The sequence below is a fragment of the Durio zibethinus genome, chromosome 12 (genome assembly GCF_047325235.1).
Source record: "Durio zibethinus cultivar Kanyao isolate XHJ-2024 chromosome 12, ASM4732523v1, whole genome shotgun sequence".
Lineage (NCBI taxonomy): Eukaryota > Viridiplantae > Streptophyta > Magnoliopsida > Malvales > Malvaceae > Durio > Durio zibethinus.
Window position 1 is genome coordinate 17,232,667 of NC_143173.1, and position 23,867 is coordinate 17,256,533.

At 33.0% G+C, this 23,867-nt stretch overlaps 2 protein-coding genes and 1 pseudogene across 12 annotated transcripts in view; 1 reads left to right on the plus strand and 2 right to left on the minus strand.

The window, feature by feature from the left end:
* The first annotated feature begins 424 nt into the window (after positions 1-424).
* Positions 425-23,867, plus strand: part of LOC149515789 (large ribosomal subunit protein eL15y-like) — a 47,691-nt gene continuing 24,248 nt past the window's right edge. For 2 of the 8 annotated variants that reach the window (XR_016326003.1, XR_016326002.1), the window contains exon 1: positions 751-1,349. Coding sequence is in view for 1 of the 8 variants with exons in the window: in XM_089740916.1 (XP_089597042.1) it covers positions 741-744; positions 1,204-1,349; positions 12,650-12,796 (297 nt within the window). In the remaining 7 variants the exon portion in view is untranslated. The other 6 variants (XM_089740916.1, XR_016326005.1, XR_016326004.1 and 3 more) reach the window with 6 other exon arrangements.
* Positions 5,151-9,233, minus strand: LOC111298049 (starch synthase 3, chloroplastic/amyloplastic-like). Of its 3 annotated transcripts, XM_089740918.1 has the most exons (5): positions 9,215-9,233; positions 8,775-8,857; positions 5,867-5,972; positions 5,657-5,762; positions 5,151-5,394 (listed from the first exon to the last, which is right to left on the minus strand). In XM_089740918.1, the coding sequence occupies exons 2-5, from the start codon at positions 8,794-8,796 to the stop codon at positions 5,347-5,349; spliced, it is 282 nt and encodes a 93-aa protein (XP_089597044.1). In that variant the 5' UTR covers positions 8,797-8,857; positions 9,215-9,233; the 3' UTR covers positions 5,151-5,346. The 3 variants fall into 3 exon arrangements, with proteins under 3 accessions (XP_089597044.1, XP_089597043.1, XP_089597045.1); XM_089740917.1 differs by lacking the exon at positions 9,215-9,233 and having other exon boundaries at positions 8,775-9,112; XM_089740919.1 differs by lacking the exon at positions 9,215-9,233 and having other exon boundaries at positions 5,867-6,928; positions 8,775-9,112.
* On the minus strand, positions 9,379-12,666 carry LOC149515790 (putative receptor-like protein kinase At3g47110; annotated as a pseudogene). Its single transcript, XR_016325997.1, has 5 exons — positions 10,698-12,666; positions 10,235-10,599; positions 10,083-10,124; positions 9,693-9,748; positions 9,379-9,419 (listed from the first exon to the last, which is right to left on the minus strand). The product of XR_016325997.1 is annotated as a putative receptor-like protein kinase At3g47110 (transcript).

A 23,867-nucleotide genomic window follows, 5' to 3' on the forward strand; every position in this document is an offset into this window, starting at 1 on the left:
AAGAATAAAATTAGATGTTTACAATTCTATTTTCAAATTTATTGGCAAGCTGGCAGGATATGCTCATGATACTCGTTGGACGCTTTGTTTCTCTCTAATTAGCCTAAAAGCTGCGAAAAAAGATTAGAGTACATTATGTAAAATTTACAATATATTTTGAGAGTCAGTTATATTTTTTGGTATTTTGAAATTGTAAGAATTTGGTCTCTAGTAATTAAAGCCAAGTATTCAGCACTTTGCAAATAAAGGAGATGATTGTCGGCTAAATGCCAATCATTTGCTATATAGGCAATAGTAGCTTTCATTGACTAAATTTAAATTACACGAATAAAAGTGAGGAAAGAGAATTAAGCAATTTATTCCATTAAATAACAGTGTCCCTCAACCATAACTGTCAATCCTCTAAATGCAAACAAATAATCTGAATAATAAATCTAAAGGAAAAATCCTTTTTTTTTTTTGGAACATTAATTCTGAACATTATTTATTTTGATATTTTTCTAATTGGGTTTCATAGGGAAGGAAAAATGGTTTGGCTCAATATTTTTTGAGCCTAAGAAGGATTTTGCGGCCCACTAGTACGCTTTGGGATCAGATCCGTCAAAGTGGTAAAATTGTCAATTCATAATGCCTGATGCCTTCTAAAACCCAAACGGGACTCCGAGTTGATATAACATTGTATCTCAAGTCTGGCAGCTGTTTAGCCGAATCCAGAGACTGCAGGAGCTTAAGCAGCAGCCATGGGTACGCCATTTTCTTTAGTTTTTCATATCTAACATTCATGATTTAATAGCTAGCTAGCTCTTATTTTCTCTATTGTTTTTCGTTAATGGAAGGATTTAAGTCTGGGATCTGTTTATTTGTTTTTGCAGAGTGAAGGGTTTTTCTTTGCTTTATTTTTTTTCCTTTATTTGATTAAATCTAGAAACTTATTGAAGGTTTGGTTCTGACTTATTATTAGTTTCTCATCTTTTTTATATATTTTATAACTATATTTGCCACATTAAAAAATTAGATGGTAAGTGGTAGAAATGGGCTTTTAGTTGACTGGAAGTCTTTTAAAATGAACAGGGTTATATTTGATTGCTTTTTTGTAAATATATTTAGATGGATCATTGTTTTGGCATTTTGGGTTCTGATTTGTGATGATTTTGTTTTTGCTGGGTTTTTTGGGGAAAATATGGGCTTACAAGTACGTGTCAGAGCTATGGAGGACGAGGCGATCTGATGTGATGAGGTTCTTGCAGATGGTCAGGTGTAGGGAGTACCACCAGCACCCTTCCATTGTTCGAGTTAACCACCCAACTCGCCCTGACAAGGCTTGTCGCTTGGGAAAGAAAGCCAAGCAGGTAAGCTGATTCATTGTTTCTTTGATATTGCTTTCTTCCTCTGCATTTTTATGAGGTTTGGTATTTTATCTTTTAATTTTTGGCTTATCCTATTTGCTTTATTGCAGTTGTAACATATTTTAGTTATATGATTATCCTTTGGTCTGAAAAACTGCATTGCAAAAATGTTTATGGCCGGACTTACTTTAAATGTGAGACGACTCATATGTTGCTAATATAGTTGTAATATATATATATATAATTATATTTACAAATAAAATAATAAATTAAATGATTTTATGATTGGCAACAATAAAATTGTTATGAAAGGTATAAAGAAATTTCAACAGTAATGTAACAATAATACGAAAGGTATAAAGAAATTTCAAACAGTATTCATGTAACAATAATAGTTGTTATAATTAATTAAATTGGTTGTATTAAAAATTTACTGCTACAAAATTTATTGTTATAATTAAAAAATTATTGCAAAAATAATTTTATCAACAATAATAGTAGATATGTAAAAGATTTTTCAACGATTATAATCGTTGTTAAAGTTATTTATTGAAATGACAAAAATCATTATACTAAACGTAATTAGCAATGATATGTGATTATGTTGCAAAATAAGTTTTTGTATTCGAAATTTATGGTTGTTAAAATAAAATTAAAGCAAAAACATTTAATCGTTACAAAATATTTTATGTAATTAAAATAATATTAATATATAAGTTTTTATAATCAAATTTTATGGTTGCAAAATTAAATTTATACAACATTATTTTGTTGTTGCAAAATTTTATACAATGACATTTTATCATTGTGAAAAAAATGATTTATTTGGCAACAATTAAAAGTCATTGTAATTTTTATTTTTTTCAACAACACTATAAGTTATTGCATTAATTCTTTATTAACAAGGTTAATAGCAATGATAAAAAATTATTTCAAAACAATTTTAACAACGATAAATAATTATTTAGTAACGTGTTGGACTGTTATAATATATCAATTTTCTTATAGTACAAACATAATCAAATTAAGCACAAATATTGGAAAGATTGTTCATCACTTCATTAAATAATTAATGGCTAAGTGAGTTAAACTAATAATATATCAATGTTAGATAAAAGAAAATAATTCTGCACTACAAAAAAAAGTCATTTTTATTGACACTTATAAATGTCAATGAAAAATTAAAAAAGTGATGATATTACTGTTGCGGGAGTTAAGTGAATGTTGATGAAAACTTTTTGATGGTCAAGTCACCAATGTCAGAATTACAAATGTACTTGCTGATATTATTTTTTTGGTACTTTAAATTACTGTTATAAGTAAATAACTTTTAAATGTATTTTAAAGTGTTGGTTAAGATCACATTTTATTTAAATTTTTATATTATTTAGTGAGTTATATTGACACTTAAAATCATCCTTAAAAGTTTTAGTTTTTTTAAAATAATTTTCATATTGCTAATCTTTGTAACCAATAAAATTAAAAAATAATTCATACCAATTAATAGAGAACACAGTCTGAGAAATGAAAGTCTGCAAGTCACTTTTGCAATTTCTGGCAAAAGAACATTTTTAGATTATTTATTTCCCAAATTTTTATTTTCTACTTGAGAAATGCGATCATCTTTCTTGCAACATTTTTTTTTATTTTCTATTGGAGGAACATTAGAGTGATATGTTTTATTTGGAATCCATAGTATTATTGAATCATATTTTGAAAATAAACTATGCAAAGTTTATTTAACTTCATGCCAATGGTTTTCCTGTTACTTTATTCTATGAAGGTGTCAATATTTTTTATTCAATAAATTGTGAGTAGCTAAAATACAAGTAACTCAACTGAGAACATATGATATAATTGTTTATATTTTTGTATTCAGAAGGTTGTCAATTTTTTTTCAATTTAGAAGAATTAGTTTTTCTTTTTTTCTTGATATACTTGAACTCTTGATTTGAAGTAAGGATTTGAAGTTAAATAGTCCAAAGACATTTTTCGCTAAAATGTTTTAGTGCACAACAATGGCTAATCATTTTTCTATAAATTTCCTCATGTTTTCATTTGCCAATTATTAATTTTCTATAGAATTATTTAATAAATTGAAAACAAACCTTTGAAAGAAAAAATGTCAATGTCCTCTTTTGGTTTAAAATAAAAATTGTTCGTGAAAAGATCACTTTTTTTGTTTTTGATTTGATAAATGATAGGGAGAGGAAAAAGCATAAAATTAATGATTTGAAAATAATGTGAATTTTTTGTACTTTTTAATTAATGATTTGAAAACAACGTTTAAAAAAAATAGAAATAAATTTTATTAAAAAAAACTGTTGATATCATAGTAACTATTGAGTTTGATTAAAAATAGGTAGGAAAAGAAAAGTTATACAAATTATATATATTAATTCCAATTTTTTCATATTTTATTTAGTTAATTATTTGAAAATAAACTTTTGAAATAAACTTATATTTTATTAACTAATGCCTTGAAAATAAAATTTTGATAGAAAAAAAAAAACAAATCAATTTAATTTAGAAAACTTTTCATGTTTCACTAACCATTAAATCGAACTAAAATGATGGGGAAATATTCCATAAAATCCGAAGTATATTTAAAGATCTTTTCAATTTGAAGAAAGTTTGTATCATCCAATGTATTTAGACTTTATTGTCAAAAAATGTCTCAATTTGGAGTGCTTGGATCAAGGCTTATTCTCTTAAAGGAGAAATTATTTGGCAGGTGTTTGAAACTCAAAATTGTAGTTGAAGTTGGAAAAACTACCATGGCTACCCTCAGTTTACAACCCTAAATCTTATAAAAAAATCAAATGCATAACTAATTCAAACCTTTGAAATTCAATATTTCTTTAAATCTAATATCAAACCCAAAAAATTTGATACAAAATATCAAACTTAGAACAACTCTACCAATATTTAAAGCCTTTGTCTATGGTTTAGCATTTTGAGAAATTACATTTTGAAGATTTTAATTTTGTTCTTTTTTCACTGCAAATATATCAATAATTTCACACAAACCAAAATCTAAAAATCAACTCAAAACAAGGTAATATAAAAATCTCATAATTAGCATTACTATGTGCAATTTTTCGTACGGCAAATATTTTATTTTATTTGAGGCCCAACTCAATTGGACTTGGCCTAATTTGAAATCCAATTATTGAATTTTAGATTTTAGATTTTTATTTTATTTTTCTGCAGTCTTTTTATTCTTATTTATTTTATTTTATTATTATTCTATTTATCTTGATTTTATCCTTAACTATCTGATTATCTTTTTAAAAAAATTGATAATTTGAAAGTTTAAAATAATGTTTTTTCGGTGAAGATGCTAGCTTCATCAGAAGCAGTTTGAGATTTAAATTACTTTAGGGATAATCTTTAAGTTTAAAGAAATCTAATCCGAAGTGAGTTGAAACTCTTGTGATCTTACCTAAAATAAACTTTCAATTCACAACAACTAAAAAAAAAATCACAAAGAAAGCAATCAGCAGAGAAAATCAGAGGGTAACACAGGGAAGATAGGAAGCAAATCCTCATTTTGTTCGGCCTAGCTCCCAATTACCAGTCACCACCATTAGTCATCCACTACCTAAACCAGCCACCAAAGACTACCATTACCTTTCCTCGCCCAAATAGTAATCATCGATCCAAAATCCAACAAATAATCAAAACACAATAAATAATTAATTGACATGTGCATCACACTTGAAGTATTGAAACATGGTTAAACTCAGACAGAGACCTCACAAATTTTATATCAGTAAAGTGACAATATCATGATTCATAAGTATTAAAATCAGCAAAATTCACTAGCAATGTCAATGTCTACAAGCTATTAAGAACATCAGGTAACCATCAAAGGCTAATTGCATCCTGATACCAATCCCATTACAATTACCAAAACTACCAAAACATCAAAAAGTTATCAAATTATCAATTATCATCAATAATGCAATAGCATCATCCTCAAAGCTTCCATATTTCTTTAGTTATTGGCACATAGCAATCCCAATGAATTCGATGCATCTGAAACCTGCAATATAATACATTTTCTGGATTAGTTCAATCATAAGGACCACCTCATATTAGTAAAGTAAGGGGTTTTTTTGTTATTTTAGCCAATATTCTTCTACAAGTGAATAGTAAGGCCTATAGAGCTGAACAGCTAAACAAGAGGGGTTTGACAACTGCTAGGAAAAATAATACCACCATGAGTGTAGGTAATTTACTCAATATACTGGCAAGACGTGGTTTTAAATTTTAAGCCAGTACTATAAGTTGAATCATAAACTTACAGGGTGAAATCCACCTTGGTGTAGAAATTCGAGAGCAGCATGACAAAAGAAACCAAACCTTTCTGCATCTTTTCTGCAGCCATAAACACAACCTGTCCAAAAGAATCTGCAAGCAACAATACACCAAAGGATTCTTATGATTATAATTTTTTTTTTTAACGAAGTGAAACATTGTAATTCTTAAAGGTGCTATAGGAGTATAAAAATTACCCGTTTTCTGGCTCCACAAAATAAACTGGAAGGCCTTCCACTTTTCCAAACCAAACTTTAACTTCAGTGCCACCCCAAGAATAGCCTGGTAATGAATATCCTTCACCTATATCATAGAACATTCATTTGACAGATCTGAAATTATTAAAATGACAAGTTTGAAAAAAGTAAAGAGATGAATGAATTGTTTTATATCTTTTTTGAATATTAAGATATGAATGAATGAAATCGAGAATCTGATTATATGACAATAAACATCTTTTAAGTAGCATTCCCAAAATTTTCGTCATGTATAGCCCAAATAAAGATGAGGGCAGGGAAGCCTTATATGAAACTTTTGTTTTCTGGAAAACCCAATAAGAAAAGGTTATGCGACAATTTAGCACCGATATCTTATTAAAGGAAAAATGCACTTCAGCCACCTCATGCAAGATAGATAACACCACACGCGAGCTTACAAACAGCATGCCTAGTAATCAAGAATACAAACAAAAAAAAAATCCATAATTTTTATAAACACCGATTTTATCCGGGTCAATCGTTTTATATTTAATAATAATAATAATAATATTTTTAATAAAAATTATTAATAAACAAGAAAAAAACAAAATAAGTAAACAAACAAAAGAGATAAAAATCAGGGGTTGGTACGGTGCCAATGTCGCCAACCCCTGACCAGCCCCCGACCAGCCTTTTGCTAGTCACCTTATAGCCACCAACTAACCACCCTACAGCTAATCAAATCTCACCTAATTGAAACTCTTTAAAGGACGAAAAATTTTTTTTTCAGGGGGTTCGAAAAAAAAAAATTGTTTTTCTAGCTTGAGAGTTTTGGAACAAAAAAAAATTTTCCCAGCTTGAGAGTTCTAGAACGAAAAAAATTTTCCAACTGGGAGGGTTCTGATTCTAAAACGAAAAAAACTTCGATCTACCCACAAACCCAAACACCCAAAATACCCAAACAAAAAAAAACAACCGAAAAACAGACAGAACCGCACAAAACAAAATACAAAAAAAATTAACACAGTCCTCCCCGTAGGGAGGAACCCAGCGCCAAGCTTCCTGCACGAAGAAGAAAAAAAAATGTCAGCTTAAAAAAAAAAAAGAGAAAGAACGCAAAAAAAAAAAATTTCATCGAAACTTTGCCAACAGATCTAGAAATTTTGAGACTCCTTTTGGTGAAAAAGGAGGCCAAATCTGCGCTCAGGGGTCGAGAAGAGTTTGTAGGAGAATTTTGAGATTTTTCGACCACCGGAGACAGCGGCCGGCAGGCGAGCGGCTGATGAAGAAAGAAAAAAAATGAAGGTTTCTTTTTTTTTTTGGAATGAAAAACTGACCAAAAAAAAATTTGAACTTTTTATATAAACTGCCAAAATCAAAACGACGTCGTTTCATTAAAGGCCCAAAACGACGTTGTTTTAACCCCTAAGGATCCACGTGTCGACTCGCGACCCGATCAGGGATCCGCGCACCCGACTCGCGACCCACTTCCTTCATTAGCCTCTGATCGGTATGATTGGACCGGTACTGAACCGCGCCAGACCGAACCGAACCGGTAAATGAACTGCTCAGACCGAGCCGAACCGTCGGATTGAACCACGCGTTGACCGGATCGTTGACCGATCCGGTTCAAGTAAAAAATTTTTTTTATATATTATTTTATTAATATTTATGTATGTTAAAATATTTATATTTGTTAAATTAAATGATGAAATTGTTGTTAAATTTTTTTAAATTATGTTAATTTTTTTATAAATAAACTTTAAAAACAATAATATAAAAATAATTTTAATAATAATACTAAAATAATAAAAAATGTAAGAAAAGAAAATTTTTATCCAACGATGAGATTCAAAGATATTCCGAGTAATGATGCCTACAAAATCTATAGGTGATAAAATTTTTTTTAAATACTATCAGTATATTGGATATTTATAAAAAAAAATTTTAATACAGTAAAATTTTTTTTTTAGTAATAAATAAAAATTGATTAATAAAATTAAAAATAATAAAAATAGGAAGAAAAGAAATTTAATCCAATGATGGGATTCTAAAAGTATTCCGCGTAGAGATGCTTTAAGAAATCTCTAGGTGAGAAGATTTTTTATAAAATATTACTAGTGTATTGGAATATTTATAGAAAATCTTCAATATAATTAAATTCTTTTTTCTTCAAAATTTCAATTACAAATTAAAAAATTAATAAAACAATTAATAAAATTTCTAACAAATGAGAATAAAATGTGTGCATAAATATGGTAACATTTTACATTGCATGCATGATATTTTCTTATAAAAAATAAATTCGAGCCTTCGAGGATGAGATTCTAAGGTATTCCGAAAAACGATGCCTAAGAAATCTCTAGGTGAGAAAAAGTTCTTCTAATGTTACCAACGTACTAAAACATTTTAAGAATTATTTCAATAAAAAAGTTTTAATTTATTTTTCTCGAGAATAATTTTTTTTAATAAATAAAAAATCAAAGAAATTATTTTTTCGAACACCAAAAATTGGACTATTTTTATCAAAATCAAAGGATAACATGTAGTTAATTGGTACTGTTTTTTAACAGGCGCTGTGGGGGTGCTAATCCTTCCTCACACGTAACCGACTCCCGAACCCAGACTGTTTCGCAGACCGAAAAATTATTTTGTTTAATAAATTTTAATTAATTTTAAAATTTTATTAAAATGATATGTTTTAATAGGTGGTCAATCACACCTAGCCAAAAAAAAGATTGGTGGTGACTCCATTTTGTTTATTTCGTTTTCAAATTCGTAGGCGGACACAAAACCGTTATGACAATTTTAAGGAAATTAAGGCAATCCAGTGAAAACAATTAAGATGAAAAATGTGGCTAAAGTGATGGCAATGAAGTTTACATGGCCAAGGTTCAAGCAGTCATACTTTGGAAGAATGATGTCCACATTGTTGTTTAAATCTTGAACAGCACGCGAGAGACTTGTAACGACATCACCCAGATCTCCAACCTGCAAAGTTATAAAAAGGAAGTAATTGAGAAAAAGAAGGATAATGGAAAATCTTTTGGGTTTTTTCTACATATTCGACCACAAACTGGAAATAATACAACACAGATGTCTGTGATGTTCCATTTCTGTCTGTGGTTCAGCATCCTCTCCCCCAACTGTCTCATTTCCAAAACACTTTTCATTAGGAAAAGACATTTCTTTCTGGCCTTCTTTCAGCTTAAAGAATTTTCTCTTCATTAAGAGAAAGAATCTGAATGGACTCATAAGCAAAGAAAAACTAGAAAAGAAACCTTGATATATATCAGGGCAATAAAAAAAGGTTTAAAAACCCAAACTCCCTGAATGTCCAAAAGTTACCTTTACTATTTAGGATGTGAACTTTAATGGGATTTTGTATTCCCGTGTACAAATACAATAGATCTCTCTCTTTCAGTCTCACTCAAGAGCTTCATGCAATCACATTTAGAGAAGAAACACCAGTACTTCTTGTATGGACATGATTGAAGGATTTATTCCTACTGAATTCACAAGTGACCTGCTCCTCTATCCTCTGGAAGGACAACTGCAAGTAACACAGAATTTACATGATCAGTCTTCTTTCTTTCTTTCTTTCTTTTTTCTATAATTTATATTTTTGAAAATCATTTTCTAACCACAATAAAATGAAGAAAGATGAACATCGACAAGCTTACACTTGCATCTATTATTATTATTCTATCTCAACATGGCAACTAAATTTGGTTGGTAGATAAGACTGAAGACAAAAATCAGAAAAAAAATTAAAAAAAATGAATATAGTTCACAAATTAAGAACATGCAATAATAGTTTACATACCTTAATAAGCGTGGCCAAGTTGATGATAAGTGACCAATTCCACGACATTTCAAAACCTAAGATGACAAAACCATATGAAACCAAATCAAGTCAAATTCAATACTGCCTTATATACATTACGGTGTTATTATGACTCAAATATATGTGTGTATATATATATATACATATATATATGTATTATTTGATTACTAAGAAGAACAAGAAAGTTACGGAAATAACCATTGAAAAGAACAAAAAATGTTGTTTTTACTAAAGAGTGTTATCTTAGGAATATTTAATGTTATTTGTATGGAAAATGTTTAATTAGTTATCCGAAAAAAGAAAATATTTTTAATATATATTTTGGATAATTGAAATATAATAATATATAATTAAAAAGCATGAAGGTACCTTCAATATGGACACAGAATACATAGCTGTACTGCCAATGGTCTGCAAGAAAAATATAAAGTTCCAATGAAAATTGTCTTGGAAGGTAGTTAGAGGCATTCTATGTACTTTTCAATAATCTTAAACTATATACAAACAATTGTGTATCTTACTTTATTAATCCTTCTCCATGTTTTTCAAAAGCTCTCTTTTGATATTTTTTAGCATGGAAACAACATCCTTCATATTTATCCTGTTTTCAGGTAATTCAGATGAACAATCCAAAGCTAACGCCATGATGGACGATATACAATTCACTTTGACAACAAAATATTCATCCTCTTTATGCACTAAACTGGAGTCCGCTACATCAATTATTCCTTTAGATAGAATAGTGACATTTTCACCCAATGTCTTAAACTCATTTCTCCAGAAAAAGATTCATCAGTGGGCCTCTTTCTTGTGAAAATTTCCATTAATAGAATACCATAACTATAAACATCACTTTTTACAGAAATAATTCCTGCTGATCCATATTCTGCATTTTAAACATAATTGAATAATTAAAAAATGTTATAGCTTCATAATCATAAAAAATTGCTAATGTTAGAATATAGGAAAAAAATAAAACATCACCTGGTGCCATGTAGCCAATAGTGGCAAGTGTCATTGTTTGTTTCACAGAATCTTCTCCCAACAATTTGGAAATGCCAAAATCTCCCACATGAGCAACCATGTCTTTGTCTAGTAAGACATTACTTGGTTTTAGGTCACAATGGATTATAGGTGTTGGATGTCCCGAATGGAGGTATTCTAATGCTGATGCGACATCTATCATTATGTTGATTCTTTGTAGAATATCCAGGAAATAATTGTAAGAATATAACCATTTCTCAAGACTCCCATTATGCATGAATTCAAGCACTAAGGCTTTGAAGTCAATAGTAGAACAACAACTAATGACCTTGACAAGATTGCGGTGAAAGATATTGCTCATCACTTCACATTCAATGTCAAAACTCCTAAATGCTCCATCTATTTGTAAATTAAAAACTTTTATTGCAACATTTGTCCCATCTAAAAGTATTCCTTTGTATACAGAGCCAAAACTTCCTGAACCAAGTAAGTTGTTTCCACTAAATCCATTAGTCCCTTCCAATTGTTGATTATATGAAATTCTTCTCCACTTCACGACAGGAATTAAATCTTCAACAATCGCCAAATTCTTATTCCCCCGCTGCCATTTTTTATAGACAATTATGACTGCTACAACTATTATTATTGAAGCAAATGTTGGTAAAACATACCTCAAAGCATGTAGAGCGGTCTTCTTGAATTTTCGATGGATTTTATTTTTGCAAGGTGAGACTTGTAGTCTAGGTGAACCATAGAGTGCATAATTTTTCATGAATGATTTGGCCGTGAAGTTTAAAAAGGGACCTCCACTTGGGATTTCCCCTTCCAATCTATTGAAAGACACATTAAAATAATTGAGATCATAAAGTCTTTCCAAAGACTTGGGAATGACTCCAGAGAGATTATTGTTAGATAAATCCAAACATTTCAAACTCATCAAGTCACCAAATGATTGAGGAATCGGACCATGTAATCTATTACTAGCAAGATTCAAAACCTGTAGATTATGAAGACTTCCAATTGTGGGCGGAATATCACTTGATAATAAATTCCTTGACAAATTCAAAGAGATAAGTACTTCCAAATTTCCAATGTCAAGTGGAAGTGAACCGTTAAGATAGTTTGATGACAAGTCTACTTCTAAAACATCTTTAAGGCTCCAAAAAGTTAGAGGTATTTGCGAATTCAATTTGTTGGAGAACAAATATAGATATCTTAGAGAAGTCAAATCACACAAACATGTTGGTAAAGGTCCATCAAGCTCATTAGCAGCCAATGATAATTTGAACAATCCCTTCAAACCACAAAGATCATGTGGGACAAAGCCTTGTAACTTATTTCCAAAAAGATTCAAAAATTGGAGATTTTTTAGCCTTCTTATTGTTGTTGGAATACGTCCCATCAATTTATTAGAGGAAAGTTCTAACGTTATAGCGTTGCTTAAGCTACCAATTTCCATGGGAATGCTGCCTCTAATTTTGCAATCATGGACACTTAATTGTTGAAGTGATGTGGAAAGATTTGAGATAGAAGCTGGAAGGATGCCATTCAATGGGTTGAATAATAGGTCTAAAATTCTTAGATACTTGCAATTTGCCAAGGAATTGAGAAAGCTCCACTCATGAGTTGAAGTTTTGGTGGTCAAATGATTCGACCAAAGGCGCAAGCTCTTAAGGAACCTCAAATTGCCAAGTGTATCTGGAATAAGGCCAAAGAATGAGTTTTGTTCTAATTCTAGGATTCTGAGCTTAGAAACATTAGAGATAGAACCAGGAATATTTCCACTGAGATTATTGCCCCATAAGTAAAGCTCCTCAAGATTTGAAGCAGAGCTCATGTATGGTAATTTACCTAAAAAGACAAAAAAATAAAAAAACAAGTTTGCATCTTTCTATACAAGAAATAATTTAATTCTTTTGCTTTGTTGTGTTTTTCATGAATCTATGATGCAGGCTGGAGTGAATGCAATGCTTACATCCACAAATGTGAGTGAGGAAGAACATGAAACAATTATAAGTATGAAGGTACAAGAAAGGAAGGGAGAAAAAAAATATGATAAGGTTTCTAGTATATGCTTAAAATGTTTTGCATTTATGTGAGAATTTTATTTTCTTTAACTTATCTCAATTGGTTTAATGATAAAAAAGATTGAAGAAAATTTGGATGATAAAATTGTTCACGAAAGAAAAGGAAATAAGATAAAAATGAAGAAAATAAAAAAAAGATAAGTATATTTCCATTAATTTGTTTGAGAAAAGAAAATTCTGAAAGTGTAAATATTTGGAAATAAATTAGAATTTTTATCTGTGCCATTTTAGGAAAAAAGGCACAAGAGAAATGATAAAATTTCTTTCATTTTAGATTATATGCATAATATAAGAGAAAAATACAAAGATTCTCTGAAAAGATTGTTAAAAGTATATGCACTCTCTTTAGTTTGAAAATCACTTTCTTACTTCCCTAAGGTTTGATAGAACCTTAAGAGTACTTTAACAGAGGAGTTTCATTTGAGGTTTGTTGGAGTAATACTGTATACATTTTACTACTACAATAAAAAATTATGATGACAAAAATGTGAATTTGATGAAAAAGATTTTAAAATGATGCTTTTGATTACACAATTATTAGAGGGTGAAAATCCTTGCCTTAGTCCGATTTAGAGGGTAAGTAAAGGTAAGTCAAAAAGCTCTTCTTGGATACTATGAAGGCCACACAAGAACATTACCTTCAGAGAAAAAAATTTGTTACACTGTTTGTTGATGGAATTTTTCCAGGTTGTAGTGTCGTTAATCTCAAGCAACAATTTGTCAGATGTGGGAGGGTGGTTGATTTTTACGTCTCCAAAAATCAAATTTCTAAATGGTTTGCACTTGAGGTATTCCACTCTATATGTTCAAATGGCAAGGTATGATAAAAGATCTCACGTTAGTTCTAAACCCACCACTCAGTGTAGACACCGGTTTTGTCCGGATCTACTGTGTTTGTTTTAATTTTAATAATAATATTTTTAATAATAAAAAATTTTATTAATAAACAAAACAGAAAAAACAAAATAAGTAAAAAAACAAAAAAGACAGAAACCAGGGGGCTGGTGCGGCACCGTCGCCGCCCCTCTGGCAACCCCCTTGGTAGCCACCCGACCAGCCCCTGACCAACCCCTCACCAGCTCTCTTTTAGCCTACTTATAGCCACCTTAGAACCACTGAATTTCCCTAGATCCAAACCCTTTAAAATCCCTAACCAAAATCCTAAAAAAAAAAAAGAGGCTGGATCTCTGGTTTTTTCTCTCCGAAACCTCCCTCAAAAACACCCAAAAATACCCAGAAATCAGAAACAAAAAAACAGAAACAAAAACCAAAAACCAACAGAAACAAACCAAAAAAAAAAAAAGCAACAGAAACAGAAACGCAAACAAACAAAAAAACACAGTCCTCCCCGTAGGGAGGAATCTCAACGCCAAGCCACCTACACCAAGAAAGAAATATTTCGGTTAGTATTTCAACAAAAAAAAAACAAACAAAAAAAAAAGAAACCGAAACTTTGAACCCCGATCTACGTTGATCGAGGCTATTTCTGGTGAAACGAGCACCGGATTTGAGACTAGGAGGTTGAACGGAACCTCCTGTCACCTTTTCAAATTTTTGGCCACCCCCGGCGGCGACTCCCACGGTGACCGGCGCGGCAGCCAGACGGCAACCGGTTGGCATCCCTCTCTCCTGCTCTCTCTCTCTCCCTCGCTTTTTTTTTTTTTTTCTGAAACCTAACCAAAATGACCAAAAAAATTTCTGACCCTTTTATATAAACACCCAAAATCAAAATGACGTCGTTTCATTAAAGCCTCAAAACGACGTTGTTTTAGCCCAGAGGATCCGCACGTCGACCCGCGACCCGACCAGGGGTCCGCGCACTCGACCCGTTGACCCGCTCCTTCTCCGCCTCTGACCGGTCTAATTGGACCGGGATCGAACCGCCCAAACCGAACCGAACCGGTACCGAACCGAACCGGTACCGAACCGCTGAACCGCCCAGACCGAGCCGAACCGCTGAACCGAACCGGACCGTTGACCGGTCCGATTCAGGTATTTTTTTTTTGAATTTTTTTATTTTTTATATATTATTTTATTAATATTTATGCATAATAAAATATCTATATTTGTTAGACTAATTAATGAAATTGTGGTTAAATATTTTTTTATATAATTATGTTAATTTTTAGGATAAACTTTAAAAACAATAATACAAAAATAAATTTAATAATAATACTAAACTAATAAAAAATGAAAGAAAAGAATTTTTATCCGACGATGAGATTCAAAGGTATTCCGAGTAGTGATGCCTACGAAATCTCTATGTGAGAAGATTTTTTTTAAATACTACCAGTGTATTGGAGTATTTATAAAATATTTTTAATACAATAAAAATTTTCTTTTTTTTAAGAGTAATAAATAAAAATTAATAAATATAAGTAATAAAAATAGGAAGAAAAAAAATTTAATCCAATGATGAGATTCTAAAAGTATTTCAAGTAAAGATGCTTTAAGAAATCTCTAGGGAAAAAGATTTTTTATAAAATATTACCAGCGTATTGGAATATTTATAGAAAATCTTCAATATGATTAAATTCCTTTTTTTCTTCAAAATTTTAAAAATTAATAAAAAAATTAATAAAAATTTTAATAAAAGAGAATAAAATGTGTGCATAAACATGGTAACATTTAGCATTGCATGCATGGTATTTGCTTACGAAAAATAAATTCGAGCCTTCGAGGATGAGATTCTATGGTATTCCTAGAAGCGATGCCTAAGAAATCTTTAGGTGAGAAAAAATTCTTCTAATATTACCAACGTACTGGAACATTTTAAGAATTATTTCAATAAAAAGGTTTTAATTTATTTTTCTCGAGAATAAATTTTTTCCTAATAAATAAAAAAAATCAAAGAAATTATATTATTATTTTTTGAACACCAAAAATTGGACTATTTTTATCAAGATCAGAGGATAATATGTAGTTAATTGGTATCATTTTTTTTAACGGGCGTTGTGGAGGTGCTAATCCTTCCCCACACGTAACCGACTCCCGAACCCAGACTGTTTCGTAGATCGAAAAATTATCTTTTTTAATAAATTTAAATTAATTTTAAAACTTTATTAAAAGGATATGTTTTAATAGGTGGCCAATCGCACATAGCCAAAAAAGATTGGTGGCGACTCCGTTATTTTTATTTCGTTTCCAAATTCGTCGGGCGGACACAAAATCGTTACGACAGTTTGGCGACTCCACTGGGGATGCCTTTTATTTTCGAGAGTCAGGCCAAAATTAACTACTTGTTATCCTCAAATTTTGATTTAAACAGTCTTAATCAATTTCTTAAATTTTTATTCTTCATTTAAAAAAAAAAAAACAAAAACAAATCAAAAATAAAAAGCAAAAAAATTCACACACATTTCTTTTACTATACTTCTTATGTTTTATTTTTTTGTATATATTACTGTCAATAAATTAGGATATATTTGCACACAATGGCACGATGCATCTCATACATGAGCTCTATACCCGGGCTCTATCCTTTTATAGGAGGAAGTAAAGTACCTATTGCTCTCGTGAAGTGATAACCTCCGCAATGGCAAGCGAAATACTTCCACTCGAATTGAACCCTTTTCGTTCGTAGCCTGTAATGGGTGAGGATCGGGGTGCCTTACTAGTCCAATATGGATGACAGTGAGGAACAATTTGGGAACCTTTAGACCCTGTCAATCCAAACCCAGCATATAATAAGCTTAGGAAACCAGCCTTATGTAGAGCCCCGTCCATCTTCTTGTAGAAAATACCTAAGAATAAAAGTTGTGTATAATACGAAACAAAAAAAAATCTCAAAAACACTAAAAAACTAAAAAAAAAACATTTTTTTTCAAATCTCACTAACTCAATTTTGTTTCTTTTTCTTTTTGCATTAATCATATCATACAGTTTTGCATCTAGATATTTGCTCTAGGACATTTCTTCCAAGAAGTTTTCATGGATCCCATAGAACTACAGATTTGCTCATCCTCGGTCAGTGTGCCATGTGAGTCGTATAATGAAATACATGTTTGGTCGAAAGAGGCTCAATAAAAGAATGGAGATTGTTTGCCTACCAGTTATGTGTTTGAGTTACCCGAGAAAATGCATTTAGATCTCACACAGAATGATTTAAAAGAGTTAAATGCTATCTAGGGTCAGTTAAGTGAAGAAAGAAAAGAAAGCTTTTGTAAAAAGTATGGGCAGATTGCATCCCTCATTTCAGTAGTGGTTGATGAACGGCTGGTCAAAGAAGCTATACAGTTTTGGGATCCATCCTATAGATGCTTCACCTTTAATCAGGAAAATTTGGTGCCAACTATTGAGGGGTATTCGATTTTGCTCGGGATAGAACTACAATGTCCAGATAAAATATTTACCCGAAAGCCAAAATTAGGTTATCGCAAAAAGTTAGCCAAGCTTATGGGGGTTAAAGTAGAAACCATTGATTCCTTTGTGAAGTCTAAAGGTGAACATCTTGGCATTCGTTGGGACTTTCTCCGAAACTTCATTCAAGAGCATTTGGATAATGATCAAGGTATGGATATGTTTGCTCTAGCATTGTATGGCATGGTAATCTTCCCGAAGACTTTGGGTTACATTGAGGTAATTGTGGTAGACTTTTTCGAGCAAATCAAAACCTAAGCAAGTAATCCCGCTCTAGCAGTCCTAGCTGAAACCATCAGGTCATTGAATTTCTGTCGACGAAATGGGAAAGGACAATTCATAGGATGTGCATCTCTATTATACGTATGGGTCAGAAGTCATTTCAAATGTGGGAAGAGTGCATTTTCGAAATCATATCTTCGAAATAAGGCACCACTCGAAGAGTTTTGTAAAAGCCAATGGCCGACATTAAAGACTACGAAAGAATGAGTCATTTTCTTGCGAAGGCTTACTGGAGATGAAATCGAATGGATGGCACCTTGGATGCCTCGTGTGCCCTTGTTGTATCGTGGAGGAAATGAGCCATGGATTCCATTATTAGGGCTATGGGGCGTTGTAAGTTACGCTCTATTGATGGTACTTAGGCAATTTGGTGCAAAATAGTTAGTTCCTGCTACTTATGGCCTGATCCAAGTAGAATTCATTTACGGGGAATCGAATCCATCAAGAACCTCGGAGCAGTTGATCCAAGCATGGAAGAGAACACAAAGAATGAGGTTAGGGCCTCTCATCGACAAAGTCACTTCTGATTACCAGATTTGGAAAGCAATGCGCCCTAGAGACAGTACTCCATCCTGATGATAGCTTATATCAATTGGTTAATCTTTCAGAAGAAGTGCAATTATCAGAAGTTGAGCTTGTCAAGAAAGAATTAGAAGCTGAAAAAGAAGAAATAAGAAGAGAAAATTTAAGACTTCGCGAGAAAGTAAGGCAATTAAAATATGAAGTGGAGATACAAGTGAGTAGATTAGAAAAAGTCATAAAAGAACGGGATCTGGCTAATAGTGACTTGAAAGATCTACACCAAGAAAATAAGAGGTTACGAGTTCAATTCAAAACTGAAAAAGTTACCAAGTCTTACCTTGGCCAACAACGTGAAATTGATGAGCTCCGAAAGGGAATAAACCAATGGAAGGGCAAAGCTCAAAAAAAGCAAGAAGAGACCACTAGAATTTCTCAAGAATGTCAGAATTGGAAGGGATTATACTCTACGACCTCAACAAGATTAATGGAATGCCAAAATGAAAAGGAAAGATTAAAAGTCATACTCGTAAAAGAGAGAAGAAAGTACTTCGAAGTACTGAACGAGAAAAAATTACTTCATCAGGTGATCCAAGGGTTAGAGCTACAACTGCAAGACCACAAAAGCCATATTTCAGCAATGATAGATGAGTGGCACAGAAGGGAAAAAGATTGGATCTTCACGTGTGATTCAGAAAGGGATGCTCACATGAGATGGAAGGCAGAAAGCTTAGGGAGACAACAGTACATAGAGCACTTGACTAATCAAGTTTGCAAGACAGTGAAAAAAGCATGGGAGATGGTTGAAAAGGTAGAAGCATTAAAAAGAGAAGTCAATCCCATAGGAGAATATGGACAGTGCTTAGTGAACTTTCTGGATGAGGCGAAGGACCATTATGAGCAAGTCAAACGCTTTTATGGATATAACTCTTGGATGTTAAATCCTATGTAATAAAAGTTGTATGAGATCAATAAAAATTTCTGATGTTGAAATTTATCCAAAAGTAAATATCTCCCACTTGCATTCATGCATCATTTTTCACATCATAAGTAAAAAAAAAATAAATTTCAACACATAGCATTCTAATTTTTTCTTTCTTCTTTTTCAAAATAAAAACTTTGTGGTAATAAAGGTTCAAGAATAGCTTGCCCATCAAAAATTTCAGCCCAACCTACTCGTCATTCATACAATACCAGGACACAGACAAGAATCATGGAGCAAGAACAGGTCAGTAGATTTGAGAGAATTGAGAAAGCTCAAGAAGAACTAAAAGGAGATCTTAACACAATAATGGCTATGCTCAAGAAACTTGACAAGGCAAAAGCAATGGAAGAAAGTCCTAGCCTTCAAGAGAAATCACCAGATATGGTAGATCCTGTCTATCCTCCAGGGTTTGAGCCACGACTGAACCAACCTTCACAAGGAGCTAGAGTACCAATTCCTACTCTCGGTGGATATCCTAATCCTTATCCAAGAATGACATCCACACTTGCTCCAGGACAATCTCAAAGTTTTGTTAATCCCATTATGATGGAAAAATCACTTGAGCCAATCTTAGTTCCTGATTTGGATGATCCCAAGGAAAGAGAAAAGCTAGATGCAGACACCTGAAAAGGTAGAAGATACTAGTGCCCGGGAGAAGATGAAGTTATTAGAAGAAAGGCTTAAGGCTGTAGAGGGAATGAATTTTTATGGCTCCACAGATGCGGCTGACCTTTATTTAGTTTCAGATGTGGTAATTTTGCCTAAATTCAAGGTCCTTGAATTCAAAAAATATGATGGCACAAAATGTCCAATGACCCACATCACCATGTATTGTTGAAAGATGGCAGCATATGCTCGAGATGAGAAGTTGTTAATGCACATATTTCAAGATAGTCTCACAGGTTCTGCAGCTAGATGGTATGTCCAACTAGATAGAACTCATATTCGTTCTTGGCAAGAGCTTACAAAGGCATTCCTTACACAATATCGCCATGTCACGGATATGGTTCCAGATCATCTATCTATTCAAAGTATGGAAAAGAAAACAACTAAAAATTTTAAGGAGTATGCACAAAGGTGGAGAGATGTGGCTGCACAAGTCCAACCTCCTCTCACTGAAAAAGAAACAACTGTTTTATTTGTGAACACCTTGAAAGCACTGTATTATGAGAGATTGATAGGCAATACAACCAAGAACTTTGCAGATATGGTGATATCCGGAGAGATCATTGAAAATGCCATAAAGAATGGTAAGCTCGATGCGGGAGAGACAAGTGAAGCAAGAAAAGGTGGAGCTCCAAGAAAGAAAGAAAATGAAGTTCAAGCAGTGAACTATGTAGGGCAACAATTCAGAGGTTTCACACCCTACCCTACACCAGTCTACCAAACCCATTACCCTTCCATAAACCATGTTACATCCATCCCTCATCCATATCAACCATACCAACCATTACAACCACCAGCTTATTCACCCCGTTTTCAATCATCCTTTCAGACACCCACCTACAATCGTCCTGCTGCACCTATTAGACCAGGATGGAGACCCAATCCTAATAGTGGTGTAAGAGCCCCAAGAAATACCCCAAAAAAACCCACTTTCGATCCTATTCCCATGACATACATAGATCTGTATTCTCGACTTGTTGAGAAACATCTACTTGCTCCTGTTATCATTGAACCCTTGAAACCTCTGTTTCCCAAATGGTATGACCCCAATGCGCTTTGTGATTATCATTATGGGAATCTAGGTCATTCCACTGAGCATTGTACTGCTTTGAAGCGTAAAGTGCAAGGGTTAATCAATGAAGGAGTATTAAATTTTGATACTAGCTAACAAGGGACTCCAAATGTCAATAGGAACCCTCTACCAAATCATACCAGACCATCAATAAATGTTTTAGTTGATGGGCAAACAAGCTATGTGAAAAAAAGAATAGAAGAGGTCAAAACTCCTATGCTAAAGTGTTTAAAGCCTTGGTCAAAGTTGACATGTTGAAGCCAATAAAACCTCAAAATTGCTCTGAGGTAATTAACTCAACTAAAAGTTGCAATTATCACAGAGGTGTTCTGGTGCATTCTATCCAGAATTGTCACCAATTCTGTCAGGAGATACAAAATTGATGGATGAAGGTTGAATGGAGTTTTACCAAGAGAAAAAAGAGTTGGTGAAAGCTGAAGTGTCTACCATTGATTCAAAGAATAAGTTTGGGCATAGACCAATAACTATCTATTATGATGAGAACCCAACATCGAAGCATGAAAGGCCTGTCTCTCGACCAGTGGTGACAATTAAAGTTTCCGGCCCTTTTTCATATCAGAATAATAAAGCAATACCTTGGAAGTATGATTACGATGTCGTAGTCAATCCAGATACTGCCAACATAACGGGTGTAGGAGGCATAACTCGAAGTGGCAGATGCTATACCCCAGAGGCTCTAGAAAGAGCTAGAAAGGAGAAAGCCAAGGTAGGGGAAAAAAATGAAAGTCATAGTGGTCTTGACGCAGCACCAGAAAAAGAATGTCAGAAGCCAGTATCTGAAAGTGAAGCAGGTGAATTTTTGAAGTTAATAAAACATAGTGAGTATAGCGTGGTAGAACAGCTTAACAAGATGCCAGCTAGAATTTTGCTATTGTCATTATTGCTCAATTCAGAGTCACACCACAATGCTTTGCTGAAGGTGCTAAATCAAGCATATGTGTCTCACAATGCTTTTGTTGAATATGTGGAACAGCTTGTTGGCAATCTGACGATTTCAAACTATATCTCTTTCAATGATGAAGAGATTCCTCCTGAAGGTAGAAGAAGTACAAAGGCTCTTCACATTACTGTGAAATGTAAAAGTCATATAATGGCTAAGGTTTTGATTGATAATGGCTCATCCATCAATGTTATGCCTGTAACTACTCTGACAAAACTTCCTGTTGATGGATCTTATATGAAACCTAGTCATATGATAGTGAGAGCCTTTGATGAAACTAGAATAGAGGTGCTAGGAGATATAGAAGTGCCATTACAGATTGGCCCATGCACTTTCAACGTGAATTTTCAAGTCATGGACATCTCTCCTTCATACAGTTGTTTGTTGGGTAGGCTGTGGATTCATATGGCAGGTGCTGTTCCATCTTCATTACATCAAACAGTCAAATTCATTGTTGAAGGGAATCTAACATGTGTGGTAGGAGAAGAAGATTTATTGGTAACTCAACCGATAAATACTCCTTATGTGAAATCAGCAGATGAAGCTTTGGAATGCTCTTATAGATCTTTCGAGATTGCCAATGCAACATATGTAGCTGGAGGATCTAAATTGTATTCATCACACTTGTCTACGATAACTAAAATGGCAGTCAAACAGCTTACCAAGATGGGATGGTGACCTGAAGTCAGACTTGGGAAGAACCTGCAAGGAATCACGAAGCCATCGGCCATATATGAAAAGAGAGACAGATTTGGCTTGGGATATAAGCCAACAAGAGGGGACAGAGTAAGAATGGTGAATGAGAAAAGAGATAAGAGGATAGCTAATCTTAAGAGATATGAGCCGGAGTCAGAGCCCATAATCATTCCACACCTCTATGATTCTTTTCACTTATGAGGATACATTTATCCAGATTTACCGGGAGCCCCAAGTGCAGAATTCATGGAAAAATTTTCAGAGCTGGCCATTCAAATGGTGGATGATGGAGAAAGGATGAGTCAAAGTGAAGAGCTGTTCGTGTACCCTTGTCCTTCAGATTTTGAGATGGATAATTGGAAAGTTACAGACCTGCCTGTTGTTTTTAAGACTTTAGAAAAGTAATGTGAAACTTTAAATCCCTAATTACTTTCTTCGAGTATTAGATCTTTTATGGTGTGTTTATGTTTGTTATTTTAATAAAAGACTCAGAAGAATGCATCCGCATTTCTTCTGTTATTTTTATCCTTATTTTACCTTTCCATTCTTTTCTTTCCATCATTTTCTTGCCATTCCATTTTGTGTGCCAATGTTCTCTTCATCTTACCCTTTGTAGGGTTTCAAACAATGAACACGAAGATAATCATGGCAATAATCTCATATTTGATTTTGAAAATTTAATTTATGTTGATGAACTTGATAATGAGGAAGATTCAGATAACTATACACTGCCTCCTGATTTGTTAAAATTAATGGAACATGAAGATAAGCCAATTGAACTCCATCAAGAAATTACTGAATCAGTGAATTTGAAAGATGATGAGAATAAAAGAGAGGTCAAAGTTGGTACATCTTTTTTACTAGCTGAAAGATAGAAGCTAGAAGAACTGCTCCGAGAATATGCAGATGTGTTCGTGTGGACTTACCAGGATATGCCAGGACTCAGCATTGATATTGTAGAACACAAGTTACTTTTAAAACCAAGATGTAAGCCGATGTAGCAAAAGCTAAGGTGCATGAAACCAGAGATGCTGCTAAAAATTAAAGAGGAAGTGAAGAAACAATTCGATGCTGGATTCTTGGAAGTGGCAAAATATCCTGAATGGGTAGCCAACATAGTGCCAGTTCCTAAGAAGGATGGAAAAGTGAGAATGTGTGTCGATTATCGAGAGTTGAATAGAGCAAGCCCTAAGGATAACTTTCCTCTACCTCACATCGATACTCTAGTAGATAATACTGCTAGGTATTTCATATTTTCCTTTATGGATGGTTTCTCAGGCTATAATCAGATCAAGATGGCTCGAGATGATATGGAGAAAACTATATTTGTGACCATGTGGGGGACATTCTGTTACAAAGTCATGCCTTTTGGGTTAAAGAATGCTGGTGCCACTTATCAAAGAGCAATGGTGACTCTCTTCCATGATATGATGCATAAAGAAATAGAAGTGTATGTGGATGATATGATCGTAAAATCTCGTGAAGGAGAGGATCATATAGTCAATCTTAAAAAGTTGTTCGACAGGTTGAGAAGATTTCAGCT